The sequence below is a fragment of the Procambarus clarkii genome, chromosome 69 (genome assembly GCF_040958095.1).
Source record: "Procambarus clarkii isolate CNS0578487 chromosome 69, FALCON_Pclarkii_2.0, whole genome shotgun sequence".
Classification (NCBI taxonomy): domain Eukaryota; kingdom Metazoa; phylum Arthropoda; class Malacostraca; order Decapoda; family Cambaridae; genus Procambarus; species Procambarus clarkii.
The window spans coordinates 19,435,419-19,454,288 of NC_091218.1; the positions used below are offsets into that span (position 1 = coordinate 19,435,419).

Here is an 18,870-nt window from a genome sequence, read left to right on the forward strand (position 1 = left end):
GGGGTAGTAGGTGAACTTAGAGCTAACACTTGATATATACTCTGTATAATCCCTCATATAGAATAGAACAGCAGCACATCTTGCTGGAATTGGCCAGAAATGTGTGGATGGGTGTGACTATAGACTAGTCCTTGAATAGGGGCTAGGCCTTAATGGGCAAATCAAGGGTTTCCTGCCTCTGGTCGAGTATACCCATACCCAATTAGGGAATACCCAGACTCACACAAGATATATGCATACTTAATCAGGGTATACTCATATATCCGATCAGGGTATACTATACACAATCAGTGTACACTTACACCATCAGGGTGTATGAGTATTCTCTGAAATAGGTTCTCATGTACTCAATCAGGCTACTCTTATGGGTTATATCTTTGGTGTTGTCATCCGGCGGTGTCAGTCTCTCGTGCTCTCCTCACCCCACCCTCCCCCTTCTCTTCCTCTCTTAATCGCTCTCTCTCCCAATCTTCCCTTCTCTCACCTCTCCCCCCTCTCTTTCTCTATCTCCCCCTCCCCTTTCATTTCTCCATTTCCTTCCGTCTTTCCCCTCTCTCCATCCTTCTCCTCCAACATCCTACCTGTCCTTCCCTTTCCTCTTCTTCCCCCTCTGTTTATCTATCTCAGTTTAGTTCGTTTATTATGAACTATTTCAGAAAATTTAATACTGTTACCTGAACGGACTTACTTTCATCGTTTTTTAATAACGGGCAACGGTGAGAGTAGGCACTGAAACTCTCGAAAATACATCTGTAATTTGATTTCAGACTTCATGAAAATCATATGTGGCACTATAAATGTCTATATTAAGCCAGCCCCAACTGGCCTATGACATTCCCATACCCCCATGTTTCATGTTGGAAAGTTGGGTGAGGCTAGCCTCAGGCGTCTGGTCTGTTTCCTTGGAAAGACATTCATGTTTTATATAGATGGTGGTTTAAACTATAACATTTTATTGACCTATAGATCTTGAAAGAGTTTAAAATTTTCACAGTATGTAGGCTACTTATACATCATTCTGGGGAGGAGATAGGACTAATTAGTTCATACTTATCACCGAGTTTAATGTTATTAATGATAGCTTTTCCGACCCCGTACATGTGTATGTATGAGTGGTTCAACTAATATTATTATATTACTATTATTATTATATTATTCATATTCAACTATTATTATATTATTCATATTATAATACATTATAATATGAATATAATAATATATGGATGTCTCCATAATATGGAGACGTCCAGACAGGGTTGGATGTCTCAGTGAAGGGATGGCATGCGTACCCGCCCAAACTAGTCACGTGGCTGGCTACCTGAGTGGTCCTATATGTTCTCAAGGTCACATCACCCATTATGCCTTGTAGGAACAAGCAGAACTATGTATAATACATTTTATTTATATTATCGTATTCGTGTATTAGTCTACTGATTGTTGTTCTAGACTATGAAGGTACAAAATGTGATAATAAAGGTATTGAGATTTTGTAGCGACATGTGGCAGTAAGGAACGGCGTTACCAGGGGGGGGCTGCTGGGCCTCAGTGGCTTGTCAGCGGCCTCTGAGGACGGACGTTATTACTATGACAGGTATCTTGCTCGCCTCTAACCTTATAACCTCATGCTTTGGATTAAACTCGATTTATATAAATATATATCATACACATCTTGATGTAGGTTTTTTAAATAGTTACTGCTAGAGGATTAAGGGCTGTGATATGTATATGTAATGCTGTGTAACTTATTTTATTTATTTATCTTGTATATATACGAGAAGGTACATTGGGGTTTATGAGAGTACTGTATATAGCAATGATGATTTTACATTCTTGTAAAGTCACTAACACGCATAGCGCTTCGGGCAGGTCCTTAATTAATCTAACATAAGTTTAAGAGGGTAATTTGTAGCAAAATTGAACAATGTTAACAGGTACATTGTAGCATAATTTGACGATTATCAATAGGTACATTGTAGCATAATTTGACGATTATCAATAGGTACATTGTAGCATAATTTGAGGATTATTCCTAGGTACGTTGTAGTAAAGTTTGCGTTCAACATAACACCCATAATGTAAGTTGATAGCAATGATTACAATGAAGTTATATGTATGGCTTAGGCACATATACACATATTTGTTCATTAGGCACATATATTGGGGGCGTGGGTGGCACAAGATACAGTGCAAGTTTGACGTGTTATAATAAACATTATTACCAAGTCATTTATTAAATTGTTCTGTTTTGCCTTTTTTTTTTTTGTCTTTGGCTAGAGCCCAGTGCTGGTGCCGTGATCATCGAGGGGAAGACGAAGGTGGTTCATGAGGTGATTGGTGACCCGAATCGTGTTCTGGTGGTGAACAAGGACCGTATCACAGCTGGGGACGGTGCTAGAGCCCATGACCTGGAGGGCAAGGCTGTTATCTCCAATGCCACCAATGGCAAGGTCTTCGCGTTCCTTCGGAAGGCAGGTGTGTGTGTGTATTCACCTAGTTGTGCTGGTGGGGGTTGAGCTCTGCTCTTTTGGCCCACCTCTCGACTATCAATTGATCAACTGTCACTAACTACTAATTTATTTTTTCTCCGCACCCTCCTCTCCCCCCCAGGAAGTAGCCTGTAACAACTGCCTAACTCCCAGGTACCTATTTACTGTTAGGTAACAGGAGCATCAGGGTGAAAGAAACTCTGCCCATTTTGTTTCCACCAACACCGGGGGATCGAACCCAGACCCTAGGATTACGAGTCCAGAGCGCTGTCCTTTCAGCTATTAGGTTCCCCTGATGTGTGTGTGTGTGTGTGTGAGCTAGCATGCCAATGATTGTTGCTTCACATTTAATAATGTACTTGTAGTTATCTAGTTTGAGCTAAAGCAGCATATAAATGTTAATCTTTAGGTTAGTCGTGCAGTAATAAAGAAGGGAGATGTACAGAAGTTTGTCTCACTTCTGTGTACTGGGTTCTGTATATACAGTACTGTATAGTTTATATATACAGAACCTTTTATATCCTGGAGCATGTTCAGAACTAAAGTACATTACTGCTTACAGTACTTACTGGTCGATCAGTACTAGTGGCCGCCATAGCCCTCCTGCAGTTGCTAGAACCAAAGCCCAACATCATACTAATAAGATGACCAAACCACACATCAAAAAATGAAAAGAACGATGTTTCGGTCCCTCTGGACCATTATACAGTTGTGATCATACTAATAAAAACTATTTAACTGTAAGATCTCCTAGTTCAGCACAAGACGTCAGTACTGTCAAATCAGTTTGTGTTGGTAAAGTATTAGGCCGCTGTCACATTTCTGCCGATTGTAGCTAATTTTTAATTATCCAATAAATTTTGAGGCATCTTTTATTTTTTGTAAGAAATATAAAATATTCATATATTTATAAGTAAGCTAATAATAATCCTTGTTAAGTCAAGGCTATATTTATTACAATTAAATTGTACCAACCTTTTTATTTGAATTCAAATGGCAAGATACGACAATTTAGAAAAAATCTGAGCAGTCGAGTATTTGTACTATACGTGCCAATTCACAAAGTGCTACACTGGGTATTATGAAGCTTGGGGATGCTGCCATGTAGGACTGTTGGTGTGGTGGTGCTTGTGATACGTAGTCCTTTTATCTCAAGGTGGATGCCTTCCCACTCATTGAGAGGAAACTTGATTTATATCCACTACATGATCTTGCAGGCATCAAAACTGCATGGCTGGAAACATATGATGGTAAGGCATACTTGGCTCGCAAATGTCACATGGTACCATTGGAGTGGGTGACACGTAGAGTTGCTACTGGATCCTTCTTACGCCGCCATGTTGGTGTTACAGAGGGCTACAGGTTTACACCCCCAAAAATGGAGACATTCTATAAGGTAAAGAGTGTTATGCAAAATGTTTTAAATTTGTTAAGTGTATTTTCATATAGTTTCCCATTGTTGGGGATAGGAAACCTGATAGATTACACAACTTACATGATGAGCTAGGTGCATCAGTTAAGTGCTTGGGTTTTGTGCAGATCTAGCACATATAGGTACAGAATTTGTACTTCATGAATTACTTGGCTCCAATGTATTCCTTGCCAAACTAGTAAAGACTTCTCTAAATCCCCTCCCCTCTCCCAATGCAAATGTACATTACAGTACAGTATTTGTGATTTATTTTGGTGATAATACATCCACCCATCTCCATATTCCCACAGGTGAGGTGACAGATTTTTATACTGCATTTTTAGGGTTAAAAATACTGTATTATGTAATTTATATTTTCATTATTATAATCATGCTGTGGTACTAATTATATTTTGGCAGGATTTGAAGAGACTTTCCCAGCTAGTAGGCAACTACATGCACATTTACTACACAAGTTTAGAGCTTTTTTTTCTTGTTTTGAAGCAAGACTAGCCAACAAATTTTTATAGGCTATTGACTTTCCAAAAATGTACTTGGTTTTAATACTGTCCATTTCAAATGTCATTATCTACTGTTATTACTGACAATAAAGATTAAATAAGCATCATCAGTGTTAATATAATGTTCTCTGTATTCAACACTCCAGTAATGTTGTATGAATGTATAGTATCAGTAGTGATACTTCTATCATCTCCCACCACTCCTTTTTATCCTTTTTCCTGCTACATGGTATCCATGCTTCAGTTCTGGCTGGGTGCCTTCCTTTGATAACTAACTTACCTGGTATCAACTTTGAAACATTTCATCCTCAATTGTATTTGTCAGTTTTGTCTTCATACATTATCATGGATATAGTTCTTGTCTGAATAAAGGGGCTATATATGATATTTTTGTAAATCAGTATTGAAGCCCAGTGTTGTAACTGATCTCTAGGGCAGTTGGTTCATAATAGAATGGGCCAGAGTTTAATTCCTAATCGGTAAGGCAAGTTTCCCTAAACCTAATGCCTCTATTCACCAAGCAGTAAGTAGAAACTTTGAAGTTGGGCAACTGTTGTGGGTTGCATCCTAGGAATGGTCAGGTCTTGTCCTGGGTGACCTTGAAAAAGCTTGCTGTTCTCGGCATCGGGAACTGAAGTGAAGTACAGTACTGTACTGTACTAACATTTGCCATTTAGTTCAATCCTAGTAAATGCTGATTGATACTGGTCATATTCAGTGCATTCAATACAATAATTTATACCATACAGTACATGAAATTTCAATTAAATTTAAATTATTTTAAACTGAAGAAAAAGTAAATTTAACCATACAGATTCCTGTCTTTACCAGGATGATGCTAACCATGACCCACAATGGAGTGAGGAACAGGTTATTGAAGCAAAGCTGAAAGTTGGTGGTGTGGTGATTGGTCGCCATGAGTACGATATTATGGCGCGTACAACAGTGGCAGTGTTTGAGGTGTTGGAGCGTGCATGGGCCTCCTTAGACTGTGCACTCATTGATATGAAGATTGAGTTTGGTATTGATGCAGAAACAAGTAAGTACTGTACAATTATATTTGAGGACATATAAATGGGAACTTTGAATTTTATGCAAAAAAATGCTAAAATTTACAATAGTTTTATTAATATTTTTACTCATGAATAATTCTGAAGAAATAAAAGGACAAGATTTGACTTTACTGTGACTGCTGCTGAGAATTTGCAAGTTAATGGTATAATGGTATAGTACTGTACAAATTAAAATTTAGTTTTTAATGAAAACTGAATTTTCAGTAACTATTTACTGAAAATTGCTGTACAAGAGTAGTGTTTACTTGGTGTAAGGTGGTGGACTCTAGACAAAACCTTGTGTGACTATTATACAGATTTGGACAATAAAGAATGTTTGGTTGAATAGCATTAAGTTTGATGCATTACTCAGTATGAAATTTATAAAAATATTGTCCATTTTAAACTAGTTTTTTTAACAATCTATTGGTTTTCTTAGATGACATCTTGGTCTCGGACACAATTGACTCTGACTCCTGGAGATTATGGCCTGCTGGTGACAAGAGACTCATGAAGGACAAACAGGCGAGCTCTTTAAAGTTTTATCATAAGTGAATTTTAGTCTGCCTTTAAGAATAACAAATTTGAAATACAGCATCTTATTAATACAGCCAACTTCATGTATTCTGTGCTGTAGTCAACAAACTAGGAAACAAATGAAAATACATTGTACAATTTACTTCACAGGTGTACCGCAATCTGGAAACTGTAACGGATGAGGCGCTGTGTCAGGTTAAGCGAAATTTCCAGTGGGTTGCAGACAAGTTGGATTCCTTCATCTCGACGCCAAAAGGATTGGCAAGTTTTTCATTTTTCTTGCTAGTATTGTTAGCAAATGTGTTTAATTTCTTAACTCATAACAAGAAACTTCTTCCTTTGTAATGTCTGTCTATTGGCATCTAGCATTTTTGTACAGCATTGATTGTTGTTGTTGGTTTTTATTTGTATAATTTGAACATTGTATGCCACTCTCTTTTACCTTGCCTTATGTGCAATTATCCCCAGTTTAGAAAGGCATTACTTTAGTACATCAGGTAGAGCATTTAAATATTTTCTGAATATTGGTATAAGAATATGCATAATTAACAACGTTAAGATTGAAGTTGAAGGAAATGGCTAGATTGATTAGAGCTAAGGATATCGACTCAAATTGGTTTTTAATAACAATTTGATGTAAAGTATATGCACTTTGGAAAGATATGGGAGATAGTCATTGAAGTTGGCCTTGAGCAAGGAAGAAGTTTAAAAAGCAATGTTATAAAGTATAATATTAACCATTATATTTCAGGTAGTAGTATTGATGGGGTCCACCTCCGATATGGAGCACTGTGAGAAAATCCGTGACCACTGTAAGAAGCTGGATGTCCCATGTGAGCTGCGTGTTACTTCTGCTCATAAAGGCACCCAGGAAACACTAGCTATCATTGCACAGGTTAGTGTTAAACATCCCTGCTTGTTGAACAATTGGAGGGCTATGCAAGAACCTGTAAGAAATTTGTAACTGTTACATGCATGTCCAATTTTTTGGCAATATGACCAGGAAGGAATTATTCTGTGCCAGTGACAGATGTTGGCCAGGGGCATGATAGCTGTGACCAGGTCTGTACAATCCCTTCCACTCTATTCTTGAATGACTCGCACACCCTCAACGTGTGGCCACGTCTGTGGTAGAAAATAATAATAATAAAAAAAATGCCTTTAATGATTCTAAACATTTTGTAGGTTGGTTTTCATGTACAGTGTTAAAGACCACCATGTCATTGGTTTTCTGGCATGTTACCATAAATACAATTTTCAGTGATTAAAGTTTCGGATTGGAGAAGCCTTGTACCACATTCAGGCTCGACTTGGCACCCAGAACATTGACCAGGCTTATTTGTTTGGTTCATCTGAAGTTGACTCAAGGGGATCCAGGTCCTGACCTACATGAACAATTGGATGGTTTGGTCCACCTCATTCTTGCCTGCCAACCTAGGATTTGGTGAAGTGTGTGCTGGGCCAGTTTGGTGTGTGTGTGTGTGTCAATTTCCCAGTTTTAGTTGATGATGGGAGTTGTTGGATGTATGGTTGGTGTCCCTCTTCCTTCCAGGGGTGCTGCCTTGTTTATACTAAGGAGGTGTAGGTTGTCCAGATGGGATCTTGGACAACCTCTTGGCCTTCTGAACTTCATCTGCATTGTTTAACAACTTGTTCAGCATTTTTAATGGCTTTAGGGAAGCCTTGGCATTCCTTTTTTTTTTTTTTAGAGGTTTTGGCTCTCTAGAATGCTTTCCTGGTATGCAAGTTTTGTTCGGAGACTAGAATTTTCTGCTACTTTTCCAGTGATAATCTTTGAAGGTCAGCTTTCAATGTTTTAATTTAGTATTTAGGCTGAAGGCATAAAAGGGTAGTGTTAAATTAATTACCAGTTTATTATTGTATTTGAAATATGCAGATGATTATTCCTAGGGATTGGCTTTTAAAAGAAACTACAACTTGGCTACTATAAATTATTGAAATGTTAGGTAATGTTGTGTTTTTATATAATGTTAGTCTACACAGTGATAAACTGAAATTTAGCTTCATTCTTGAGTGAATTTGTATTTTTTCAGCTTTTCATCATCTGCATTTTAATAGTACTGTATAGCCATGTGTAAGGAGTTTGCATATGTGATCAGAGATTTCCTTTGTTTACGCAGTATGAAGGCCTTGGCATTCCAGTGGTGTTCATAGCAGTAGCTGGTCGAAGTAATGGCTTGGGTCCTGTTACTTGTGCCAACACGTGTTTCCCAGTCATAAACTGCCCACCACTCAAGCCTGAAGAGGCTGCAAGGGATATCTGGTCTTCACTTAGTCTGCCTTCAGGTGATTATTATATGTATTTTACTATTGAGCCCCCCTCTCGCCCCAGACCTCCCCAAGTGCATGATCACTCATATTAGATTATTCTAAAGCTAGAATGTTAATTACTTTGTCTAATTTAAGCACAAAGTTTTATTGGTTAGATCCTATAATGGTGTGATATGTGCTAGAAGTTCATAAAATTATCAGCTGAATAATGTTTCTAAACTAATTGCACAGGTATGGGATGTGGCACAGTACTGTACCCAGAAGCAGCTGCACAAAGTGCAGCCTCCATCCTGGCCCTCAGCGACTATTTAATTTGGTCCAGAATCAGAGTCAAGCAGCTCAATCTTTGGATCTCGCTGAAGATGGCCGATTTGAAAGTGTGCCAAAATAATTAATGTTCTGAATATAATGCCCATTAAGTTGTTAGTTTGTATCTTGGCAGGAAATGTTTGTTGATTAAACATGCAACTAAATATTTCTAGTATTTATTATAGAAATCGTTCCTTTCTATTTTTTTTGCATTAAAATATGAAAGTACAGACGTACATTGGTTCATACAAGGAACTTGTATTTATACCCAACCAAACTTACTCGTACTGTCTAACCTATACTTGAAACATAACGGCAATTCCATGTTGATCCTGTTAGTAATGTTTACCATAAATAACCTTGTTTACAAAAGCAGTTTTTACCCAGATATTTCCCAAATCTAAATTTTCCAACTTGTATCCATTATTTGTATACTTTGTCCCATCTTACTCCTTGTCTTTTTAGATAATGCCACATAAGCCCTTTTAATGACATATTGGGTTTTGAAATCCTGGGAGCACTTCCCTTTTTGTAGTATGGTAACTAACACTGAACTACATATGATAATCTAAATAGAGCCAAACAAGATACAGAGAAATAATGACTTTCTCATGGCTAGCACATTCTAAATGTAAATCTCAGTATCCTATATTTGTTATATTATTTATAACTGAGAGAAGGATATACCTTATATACAGGTATATTTTTTTCCTAAAGATTCCTAGTAATCATGACCCCCATAATTTAAGGAAATTTATCTTGATTTCAACATTGCCCAGCTGATATACTGTATTCATATTACCAAAGTTCAGCCCTACATTTATCGGCATTAGGTTACCTCTGCCAATTATTGTTTTAAGCATCCAAAGAAACTATTGAGTACTGGAATTATTTCTCCCACGCTATTTTTTGTCAATGGCAAATTAGCAAGTGAAGTTCATTCCTGTGACTAAATAATTTATATGCATGGTACAGTTTTTCAGACATTTGTGACACTACACTTGCAATAATTTTCCACTTGGCCACTTTGGACTTGACTATACTAATCCTATTCACTTTGAAGTAACCATGCCGTAGTCCAAATTAAAATCCCCCCCATACAATGCCTACTGTATACTTTTCCAATCAATCTTTAATGAGGGACGGTAGCAAAGGCTTAGTCTGTCAAGGTATGTAATATTTCAATCCTTTTCACTATTGCCTACTTGAAATATGCTTGAAAAGAATTTAGTTGGAAAACGAATGGCTTTTGCAATCTGATTAAAATTTTCCAATAGGTAAGTGAATTGCTCAGTAATGGAAAGGAATCTACGGAAATAGCAGCTCCGTTATACAGACGGAGGTTAGATGCAACTGGGAAATTGGTGAACCCAGAGATTAGGAATGCATCTTCTGCCAAACAATCAAAAGAGCGACTGCTTCAGTATCTCCTTAAATGTGAAGCAACCAACGATCTTAGAAGCGTTTTAAGAGTCCCTGAATCTTGCAGTAACCACCCTGAAGCCATCAACTCTGCCATCTTCAGGTCAAAAAAGGTGTCCAGCAGTTGGACACCCTCATAAATACTGTCAAGCAGTATCCTCCCCCACGATAGCAGCCACATAGTAAGGACTGACGATATAAATGCGAGCTCAGCACACAGCTCGTGTGTATGTCCTTTCACGACCAAAGAGCTAATTCACTCCAACAAAATCTGCCACTTACCGGTAGATTCATGCCTGTGCCACCTCTTGGATGGCTTAATCTTCATCAATCATTACTTGCCGCACCGCTCCTGTGCCAGGTAAGGCCACTACGGGTTCACCATAACCCGTGCTACTTGCCCCGCTCCTGTGCCAGGTAAGGCCATTACGGGTTCACCATAGCCCGTGCTACTTGCCCCGCTCCTGTGCCAGGTAATTTACGGGCTCACCATAGCCTGTGCTACTTGGAACTTTGTTCCTAGAAGCTGAATCTTAAATAACAACAACTTGCATATTCATTCTTTACCTGAAGATGTTCCAGAGTGGAACGAAACGTTATAGAAACTATACCCTTCACTCATTAGTGTTTCTTTCAAATGAATTTCGCTAACTTGATAACTCTCAATCCCGAGAATAAGAAAATAGAAGCATAGAAAGCTTATACTATAAGATCAACAACGCCAGCGGTCATATTTAACCAAATACATATAATAGATATTATAAACCTAAACTTTGGTATAAACTTTAAGAAAATTGTATTCTTTTTCGGTTAAAATTACTTCTGCTGTTCTGTTCCATCCAACACGTAATTAGTCATTTATTTTTCCTATTTCAGTTCAATTTATTAGTTTGATCTAACGCTGTGCATACTAGCTTTATCTAGAAATCCAACTTTCTGTTTGTAACTCATTTTGTATATGTACTTTTACCCGAATTAACATTATTATTATTATAAAAAATATAAGCAATACCAGTACCATTAAGTTGTTACACAAGGTGTTTTGTGAAGATTCTGCATCATAAAGTGAAAATCTAAGGTATTCTTTTTTCTCAAAATGTTAAAATTTTGTGTTTGTGAGTGGGGCGTTTTGAGATATAAGCTGTGAAGAGGTGGCCTCTCACCCCAGACCTCCCCATCCACCCACCACCCTTATATTTACTTTTAATACTACACCTTGTTATCTCTTGCCAGCGGTATTACATGTAACAATCTACTATATTGTTCAACAGGTGGCCGGGTCGTGTTGCTTGCGATATTGCAAAAGCTCATATATAGAAATTCGTAGGTGAAATGCACTTAATTCAGATAAGATACTCGTGCAACTATCGACTACCCGGTTAAAATAGAGAGCCAAGAAGGAATCGATTAAATATGAAATGTGGTATTGACAGGCGAGCTTAAGAAAGAGTCGAGGGCGATTGTGATAGCCGACGCCAGAGTAATCGGATGATGTCTGTGTTCGAATTCTCCGTTTCGTCTGGCTCCCCCTTCCATTATGACCATTTACTCACAAACTAAATAGTCCAGATACTTATAGAATATACTACCGCGAATATTTTTAGCATTTAATTAAACGAAATTTAATTAGATATTGCGTCCATTTATGGGAAGAGATGATAGGGATGTTCGCGTTGGGGACGAGTTGAGACGCAGTCGCCTTCCTTCCCCTGGATCGCCTAGGCCGGCCGGGAGGAGGAACGCTCTCAGTGCCTCGAGTATGTTGTCACAAGGTTTTTCCCCGGGCTCACGTGGGCTATATAGGCTGTCCCGCCCCGCTACTCCCGCCAGTTGTTCCTTGACGTGTTGTGGGATGGACGACGACGCGCACGCACTTCCTCCACGACGTCCAGACGCCCTCAATACACCGCTGACGACGCACGCACTCACAAGGCCCCAATCAAGTCCTCATTCTCTACGAGCATAGCTGACGCACACTAACACATGAACATCCACTAACGCCCCCCACACACCCGTACATATGTAGGCCTGCAAACACACATTATGCTCTCACGAACTCTAAAATGCTTGCGCGAACATAACACATGCGTGTATGCACACACACACACATGTATGTGCATACATACAACATTCATGTATTTTTTGCACAGAACACCCATGTATTTCTGCACACAAGACGCATGTATGCGTGTGCACAACACGCATGTACGCGTGTGCACAACATGTATGTATGCGTGCACGACACGTATGTACGCATGTATGCGCACACAAGACGCATGTATGGGTGTACACAATACACGCACACAACGGACTATACACTCTCCCCAACACTCACCAGCTCAGCAGGCAAGTACAATATACAATTAACCGGCCGTCGTGGCTACTCACCCACGCGTGCAAGTCTCCAGTACAGTACTGTAACCGCTCATCTCTCTCTCTCTTCTAATTTCTAATTTGCCTCCTAATTACACATTATTTGATCTTGCATCGCAGGCAACCAATTTTGTATTTTATTGTTCCTGGATTGATATATTTTGATTTGATTTTTAGTTTACGTATGCCTATTATTAAGGTTAAGGGCCGTTGACTGAGGCTACTAACAGGATGGGTGGAGACTAAAGCTTGCTCAGGAGACCTCGACAAGGTAATTAAGGTAGCTCAGAAGTCGTTGAAGCTAATTTGATTCAAATTTGTAAATGTAAATATTGTACAACTGTGAGAAACGAGTCATCAATCTAAGAATATTTGGAAGGCGGGGCTAGGAGCCTAGTTCAACCCTGCAAGCACATCTAGGTGAGTACTCAATATGTTGCTTCGTGAGCAATTGACTGTTTATTTCCCCCGTTGGGTTATTACTTCTTTATGTTTGCAATTATATGCATATTTGCTTGTTTGGTATTTCCTGTCTGTAATCACCTGTTTGTGATTACAAGTTTATTATTACCTGGCTCACACTGCCTCTTAATTGTTGCTGCCCAGTCCTGGGGCCAAATTCACGAAGCAGTTACGCAAGCACTTACGAACCTGTAAATCTTTTCTCAATCTTTGGCGACTTTGTTTACAATTATTAAAAAGTTAATGAGCTCCGAAGCACCAGGAGGCTGTTTATAACAATAATAACAGTTGATTGGTAAGTTTTTAATCTTGTAAACTGTTTAATAAATGTAACCGAAGACGTCAAAGATTGAGGAAAGATGTACACGTTCGTAAGTGCTTGCGTAACTGCTTCGTGAATCTGGCCCCAGGACCCACACTACTTCCTGTTTGTAAAAGAGAACTTTATAATGTTTTTCCGACACCTTTATTTCCTTACCATGTGTCTATGATCTCTTGTCCTTGAAGATGCCGTTTCTTGAATTCTTCCTTGTCAATTTTGTCGATTCCTACTAGTATTTTGTATATAGTGATCATATCACTCTCTTTTTCTTCTAGCTTCCGTATATTTAGCACCTTTTAGACTCAGCTCATAGCTCTTGTCTCTTAGTCCCGGATGCCATATTATTGCATATCGATGCATCTCTTCCGGTGTATGTGTATGTGTAATTACCTAAGTGTATTTACAGGATAAGAGCTACGTTCGTGGTGTCCCGTCTTCCCAGTACTCTTTGTCGCATAACGCTTTGAAACTACTGACGGTTTTGGCCTCCACCACCTTCTCACTTAGTTTTTTCCAACTGTCTACCACTGTTTGCCAAAATAAAAATTTCGAATATTTTTTCGGTACCTTTGTTTTCTTAGCTTGAATCTGTGTTCGTGAAGTTGTTGGTTTCAGGAATTCCTCTTTGTCAATTTGATCTATTCCTGTTAGTATTTTGTAGGTGGCGATCATATCATTTCTCTTTCTTCTAGTTTTGGCACGTTTAACGCCTCTAGTCTCGCATCATAACTCTTGTTTTTCAGTTCTGGACGCCATTTTGTAGCATACTGCCGCGTTTTTTTCCAGTTTATTTATGTGCTTCTTGAGATTTGGGCACCATCTTAGGAGTACCTTCAGCTCAGGAACAAGTCTAGTTAGCTTTTTCTTGTTTCTCTGTCCCTTTTCAGGCAAGGCTTTCATGCTAGGAAAGTGTGGATCTCACCTTTGCTGTATACGAGGCCCGGAGAGCACCTTTGTCCAAATTTCTGAAGGATACACAGATGTTGGCTAGAATGCTATATGCAAATATTGTTATTCTGCTATTGTGGATTTATGACATCAGATTTGGGGTTATATTCACGGGTCTTTCTCTTTTTCTGATTGAAGCATCTGAATTGACCTAGTTGTATCCACCTAGTTGTGCTTGCGGGGGTTAAGCTTTGCTCTTTCGGCCTGCCTCTCAACTGTCAATCAACTGTTTACTAACTTTTTTTTTCCCCCACACCACACACACGCACATCCCAGGAAGCAGCCCGTGACAGCTGACTAACTCCCAGGTACCTATTTACTGCTAGGTAACAGGGTCATTCAGGGTGAAAGAAACTTTGCCCATTTGTTTCTGCCTCGTACGGGAATCGAACCCGCGCCACAGAATTACGAGTCCTGCGCGCTATCCACCAGGGGCCAGATTCACGAAAGCACTTACGCAAGCACTTGCGAACCTATACATCTTTTCTCAATCTTTGGCTGCTTTATTTCCAATTATTAAACAGTTAATGAGCTTCGAAGCATCAGGTGGCTGTTTATAACAATAACAACAGTTGATTGGGAAGTTTTCATGCATGTAAACTGTTTAATAATTGTAAACAAAGCCTCCAAAGATTGAGAAAAGATGTACAGGTTCGTAAGTGCTTTCGTGAATCTGGCCCCTGGCTACGAGGCCCCCCACCACCAGGCTACGAGGCCCCACCACCAGGCTACGAGTCCCCACCACCAGGCTACGAGTCCCCGTATGTGTGTGTGCGTGCGTGTGTAATAAGTAGTGTTTATACTGGAGGCGGCGTGTCACCAGCCAGCGGGGTGCTGGCTGGTGCTGTGGGTCCAGGGCTGATGTTTACAAAATACAGAAGCCGTGTTGTGAGTCCCTGCTGCCCGATAGTGGCCACACCAGTGTGTGCAGGCACGCGCGCGCGCCTCTTATCACCCTCTAATAAACCTGTCATCACAATATCACAAAACTGTACAAATCCGCGTGGATTTATATATATATAATCAACCTATTCTCCTGTTTAGATAGTAGTTTTTGTAACTATGTAAACAATTGTGCAAAATTTGACGTTTTAGTTTGACGTTCTAATCAATTAAACAGAATTTTGTATTATTCATTTTATAAGTCCGAAAAATTTAGGCTAAAAAGAGAAACATAAATATTCCTAGGCCTAATATAGTACACATATGTACTATATTAGGCCTCAGATATCTTGTATTGGGCCTAGGATGGCTAGGTTGGGTTACTGTAGTTTGTCTTTGCAACATTACTTGACAATCTTTTTCCGGTTTGTCCAAATTCAATAGTACCGATTTCTACTTTCTAATTGTGATGTAAGTCGGTATATATACTACGGTCCTCATCGTTACTATAAGCAGTTGTGCAGTGATGGAATATGGGAAAGTGAGAGACGATGAGGAGAAAGGGAGAGAGAATGAGGGGAAAGGGAGAGAGGATGAAGGGAAAGTGAGAGAGAATGAGGGAAAAGTGAGAGAGAATGAGGGGAAAGGGAGAGAGGATGAAGGGAAAGTGAGAGAGAATGAGGGAAAAGTGAGAGAGAATGAGGGGAAAGGGAGAGAGGATGAAGGGAAAGTGAGAGAGAATGAGGGAAAAGTGAGAGAGAATGAGGGGAAAGGGAGAGAGGATGAAGGGAAAGTGAGAGAGAATGAGGGGAAAGTGAGAGAGAATGAGGGGAAAGGGAGAGAGAATGAGGGGAAAAGGAGAAGAGGCTTGTGGGTGATGGTTGATCGTGGCAGAAAAATATTAATATTACATCACTAATAAACTAATAATATTTTGATATTTCTTTTTTTAAAAGATTCAATAATATTAAATTTGATATATATATATATATATATATATATATATATATATATATATATATATATATATATATATATATATATATATATATATATATATATAAAGTAAACAGGCTGAATTGTAGTGGTAGAAATCTTCTGGAAACATAATACCCGACGCACGTGTAAGCTTCCTGTCTATTTACACCAGACAAAAGGTATGAGACAAAGGTATCCTAACCTACCGCTTTGGATACCAATATTCAGCGGTATGGCTTTAGCAGCAGTTCATTAAGCAGGTATTCTTTAGTCATACAACGGTATATTTTAGTATTAAATATTAGGCAGGTAAAACGACATAACTGTTACATAAAACTTTACATAATTTAGTATTTTTTGGGGTGGTTCTAGCACCGTGTGAAATACTGAGTTGGGAACTCTGCTTCTGTGTTTCAGTGGCATTAGTAAAATGGTGGTTGGTGGTCCCTGGATTTCTCTCTAATAGAGAAGCATTCTCACAAACAGTAGTGGTGGTTGGGTAGTGGTAGTGGTAGAGTAGTGTAGTGGTGGTAGTGGTAGAAGCATCATGGCTTCTAAACAATGTTTATTTATTTATTTATTTATTTATGCATATACAAGAATGTACATAAGGAATGTGAGGATACAAATATGGTAATTACAGTCTTGTAAAGCCACTAGCACGCGCAGCGTTTCGGGCAGGTCCTTAATCTAAGAAAATTTTAAGGAGGTAAATACTTGCAAAAATTATAGACAAAAAAATGATAATAGATTACATGAAATGAAAAAAAGATGAGAGAAAATTGTAGGTACAGTATATTAAAGCACATAGGTAGCTGAGATTGATTGCAATGACAGCTTGAATGGTAGTTGACAAAAAATTGGTAGGCACAATACAGCAGAAACAATATAAGATTGGTTGCAATGACAGCTTGAATGGTAGTTGACAAAAATTGGTAGTCACAATACAGCATATGGCTAGCACATAGAAGAAGACAGCAATGAACACAATGATAAGGTTGTTTGATATTACATAAAAATTAGGAGATTGGGTAACACTAGGTACAGAGCAAATTTAAAGCTCAGTGTAGGAAACTAAGAAGATGAAGTTAGGTACTTTTTGGTTTTGCTTTTAAATAAGGCAAAAGTTTTACAGTTTTTCAATTCACTAGGGAGTGAGTTCCATAGACTAGGTCCCTTAATTTGCATAGAGTGTCTACACAGATTAAGTTTGACCCTGGGGATATCAAAGAGATATTTATTTCTGGTGTGGTGATAATGGGTCCTATTACATCTGTCCAGGGAGAGTTTCAGAGCATGGTTTGCATTTGAGAACAGGGTTTTGTAAATGTAGTTGACACAAGAGAATGTGTGGAGGGAGTTAATATTTAGCAAGTTTAGGGATTTAAACAATGGAGCTGAGTGTTGTCTGAAAGCAGAGTTAGTTATTATTCTGATAGCAGATTTTTGCTGTGATGATGGGCTTAAGGTAGTTTGCAGTGGTAGACCCCCATGCACAGATACCATAATTAAGATAGGGGTAGATTAGTGCATAATATAGTGAGAGGAGAGCAGAGTTAGGAACATAATATCTGATTTTGGAGAGTATACCAACTGTCTTAGAGACTTTCTTAGTTATGTGTTGAATGTGGGTGCTGAAGTTGAGTCTCTTGTCTAGGAATAGGCCAAGAAACTTGCCATCATTTTTATTACTGATGTTGATGTTGTCTATCTGTAGCTGAATTGCATTTGATGATTTGCTTCCAAATAAGATGTAGTAAGTCTTTTCGATGTTTAATGTTAGTTTGTTCGTTGACATCCATAAGTGGACTTTCTGTTGTTGACTTTCTTCTTTCGTAAACTAAATGCGGAGTGTAAGAAGAATAATGTACAGGAGACTGATAATGATAACAGTGAAAGTGGCCAAAGTCGTTGACACCCTGGAAGGCAGGGCTGGACGGCTTGTAAGCAGTACTTGCCTGTAACCCAGCACCACGTATATAAATGTTAATGGCAACCATAGTTACTATGCACTTGATCAGGGTCCTGGATGGTCCGAAACGTCGTCAGCCTCAATTCGTATGTATGTGTGTGTGTGTTTTGAGTCATTTGTTGACAAGCAGATTATTGTGACTTGTTCCTGCCGCATAGTAACCGCCTCCCAGACACGCCCTTGTACGTGTAGCGCCAACAGTCTCTGGTCTCCTGTTTGTCCCTACCGCCCCCAGGTCAGCTGTTGATCGCTCCCAGGATGCAACCCACAACAGTTGCAATCTTACTCCAGTTATTGATGCATTGTCCTGCATGCGTTTCCTCCTCCCCCCTCTTTGTGCGTAAGAAATTGCGTGCAACTGAACTACTTAATTAGTGCTATTCTCAGAGACGACCCAGATCAGTCCGGGGAAGACATGTCCTGTTGGGTATCTGGGGTTTTGACTCAAATATGGAATTATTTAATTATGCAAATTAATATAATCTAAGGACCACCCACTTTTGAGAAAAGAGGGAAAACAAATAAAAGTGATTATATGACACGATACAACCAGTGCCTATGTATGTTAAAACTATTTAACAATCACTTAAAGAGAATGAATGGACTGTATTATTAACTGATTAAAGTTAACAGCCTCAAATATCAACATTGGGGGGGGGGGGGTATTTCTAGAAGTTCATATATATATATATCTAGGAATCAATGTGGTTCGTCACCAGTTCATTAATGATGTTAGTAAATTAAATTGAATATGAATTAGGTAATAGTAATTAGAGGCGAATGTGCCTCAGGATACTACAATAATATAGAATAATATTACTAAAATAAAGGGTTAGTAATATTGATCTTATTAGACCATTAAAGTATCTATATTGGTTAGTATCTCTACAATAACAATTAACA

At 38.8% G+C, this 18,870-nt stretch overlaps 1 protein-coding gene across 1 annotated transcript; it reads left to right on the forward strand.

Moving 5' to 3' along the window:
* Positions 1-1,434: 1,434 nt before the first annotated feature.
* On the forward strand, positions 1,435-8,774 carry Paics (PAICS bifunctional enzyme). Its single transcript, XM_069311137.1, has 9 exons — positions 1,435-1,591; positions 2,275-2,472; positions 3,704-3,882; positions 5,250-5,457; positions 5,910-5,995; positions 6,158-6,272; positions 6,763-6,902; positions 8,149-8,314; positions 8,531-8,774. Exons 1-9 carry the CDS (start codon positions 1,585-1,587, stop codon positions 8,692-8,694), a joined length of 1,263 nt encoding a protein of 420 aa, XP_069167238.1. The 5' UTR covers positions 1,435-1,584; the 3' UTR covers positions 8,695-8,774.
* Positions 8,775-18,870: the final 10,096 nt, after the last annotated feature.

Excerpts from the sequence above, each read along its gene's own strand:
- Paics (XM_069311137.1), top strand. Across the intron at positions 5,458-5,909 it reads TGGTATTGATGCAGAAACAA|ATGACATCTTGGTCTCGGAC; the intron begins GTAAGTACTGTA and ends TGGTTTTCTTAG. Across the intron at positions 6,903-8,148 it reads CACTAGCTATCATTGCACAG|TATGAAGGCCTTGGCATTCC; the intron begins GTTAGTGTTAAA and ends TTGTTTACGCAG.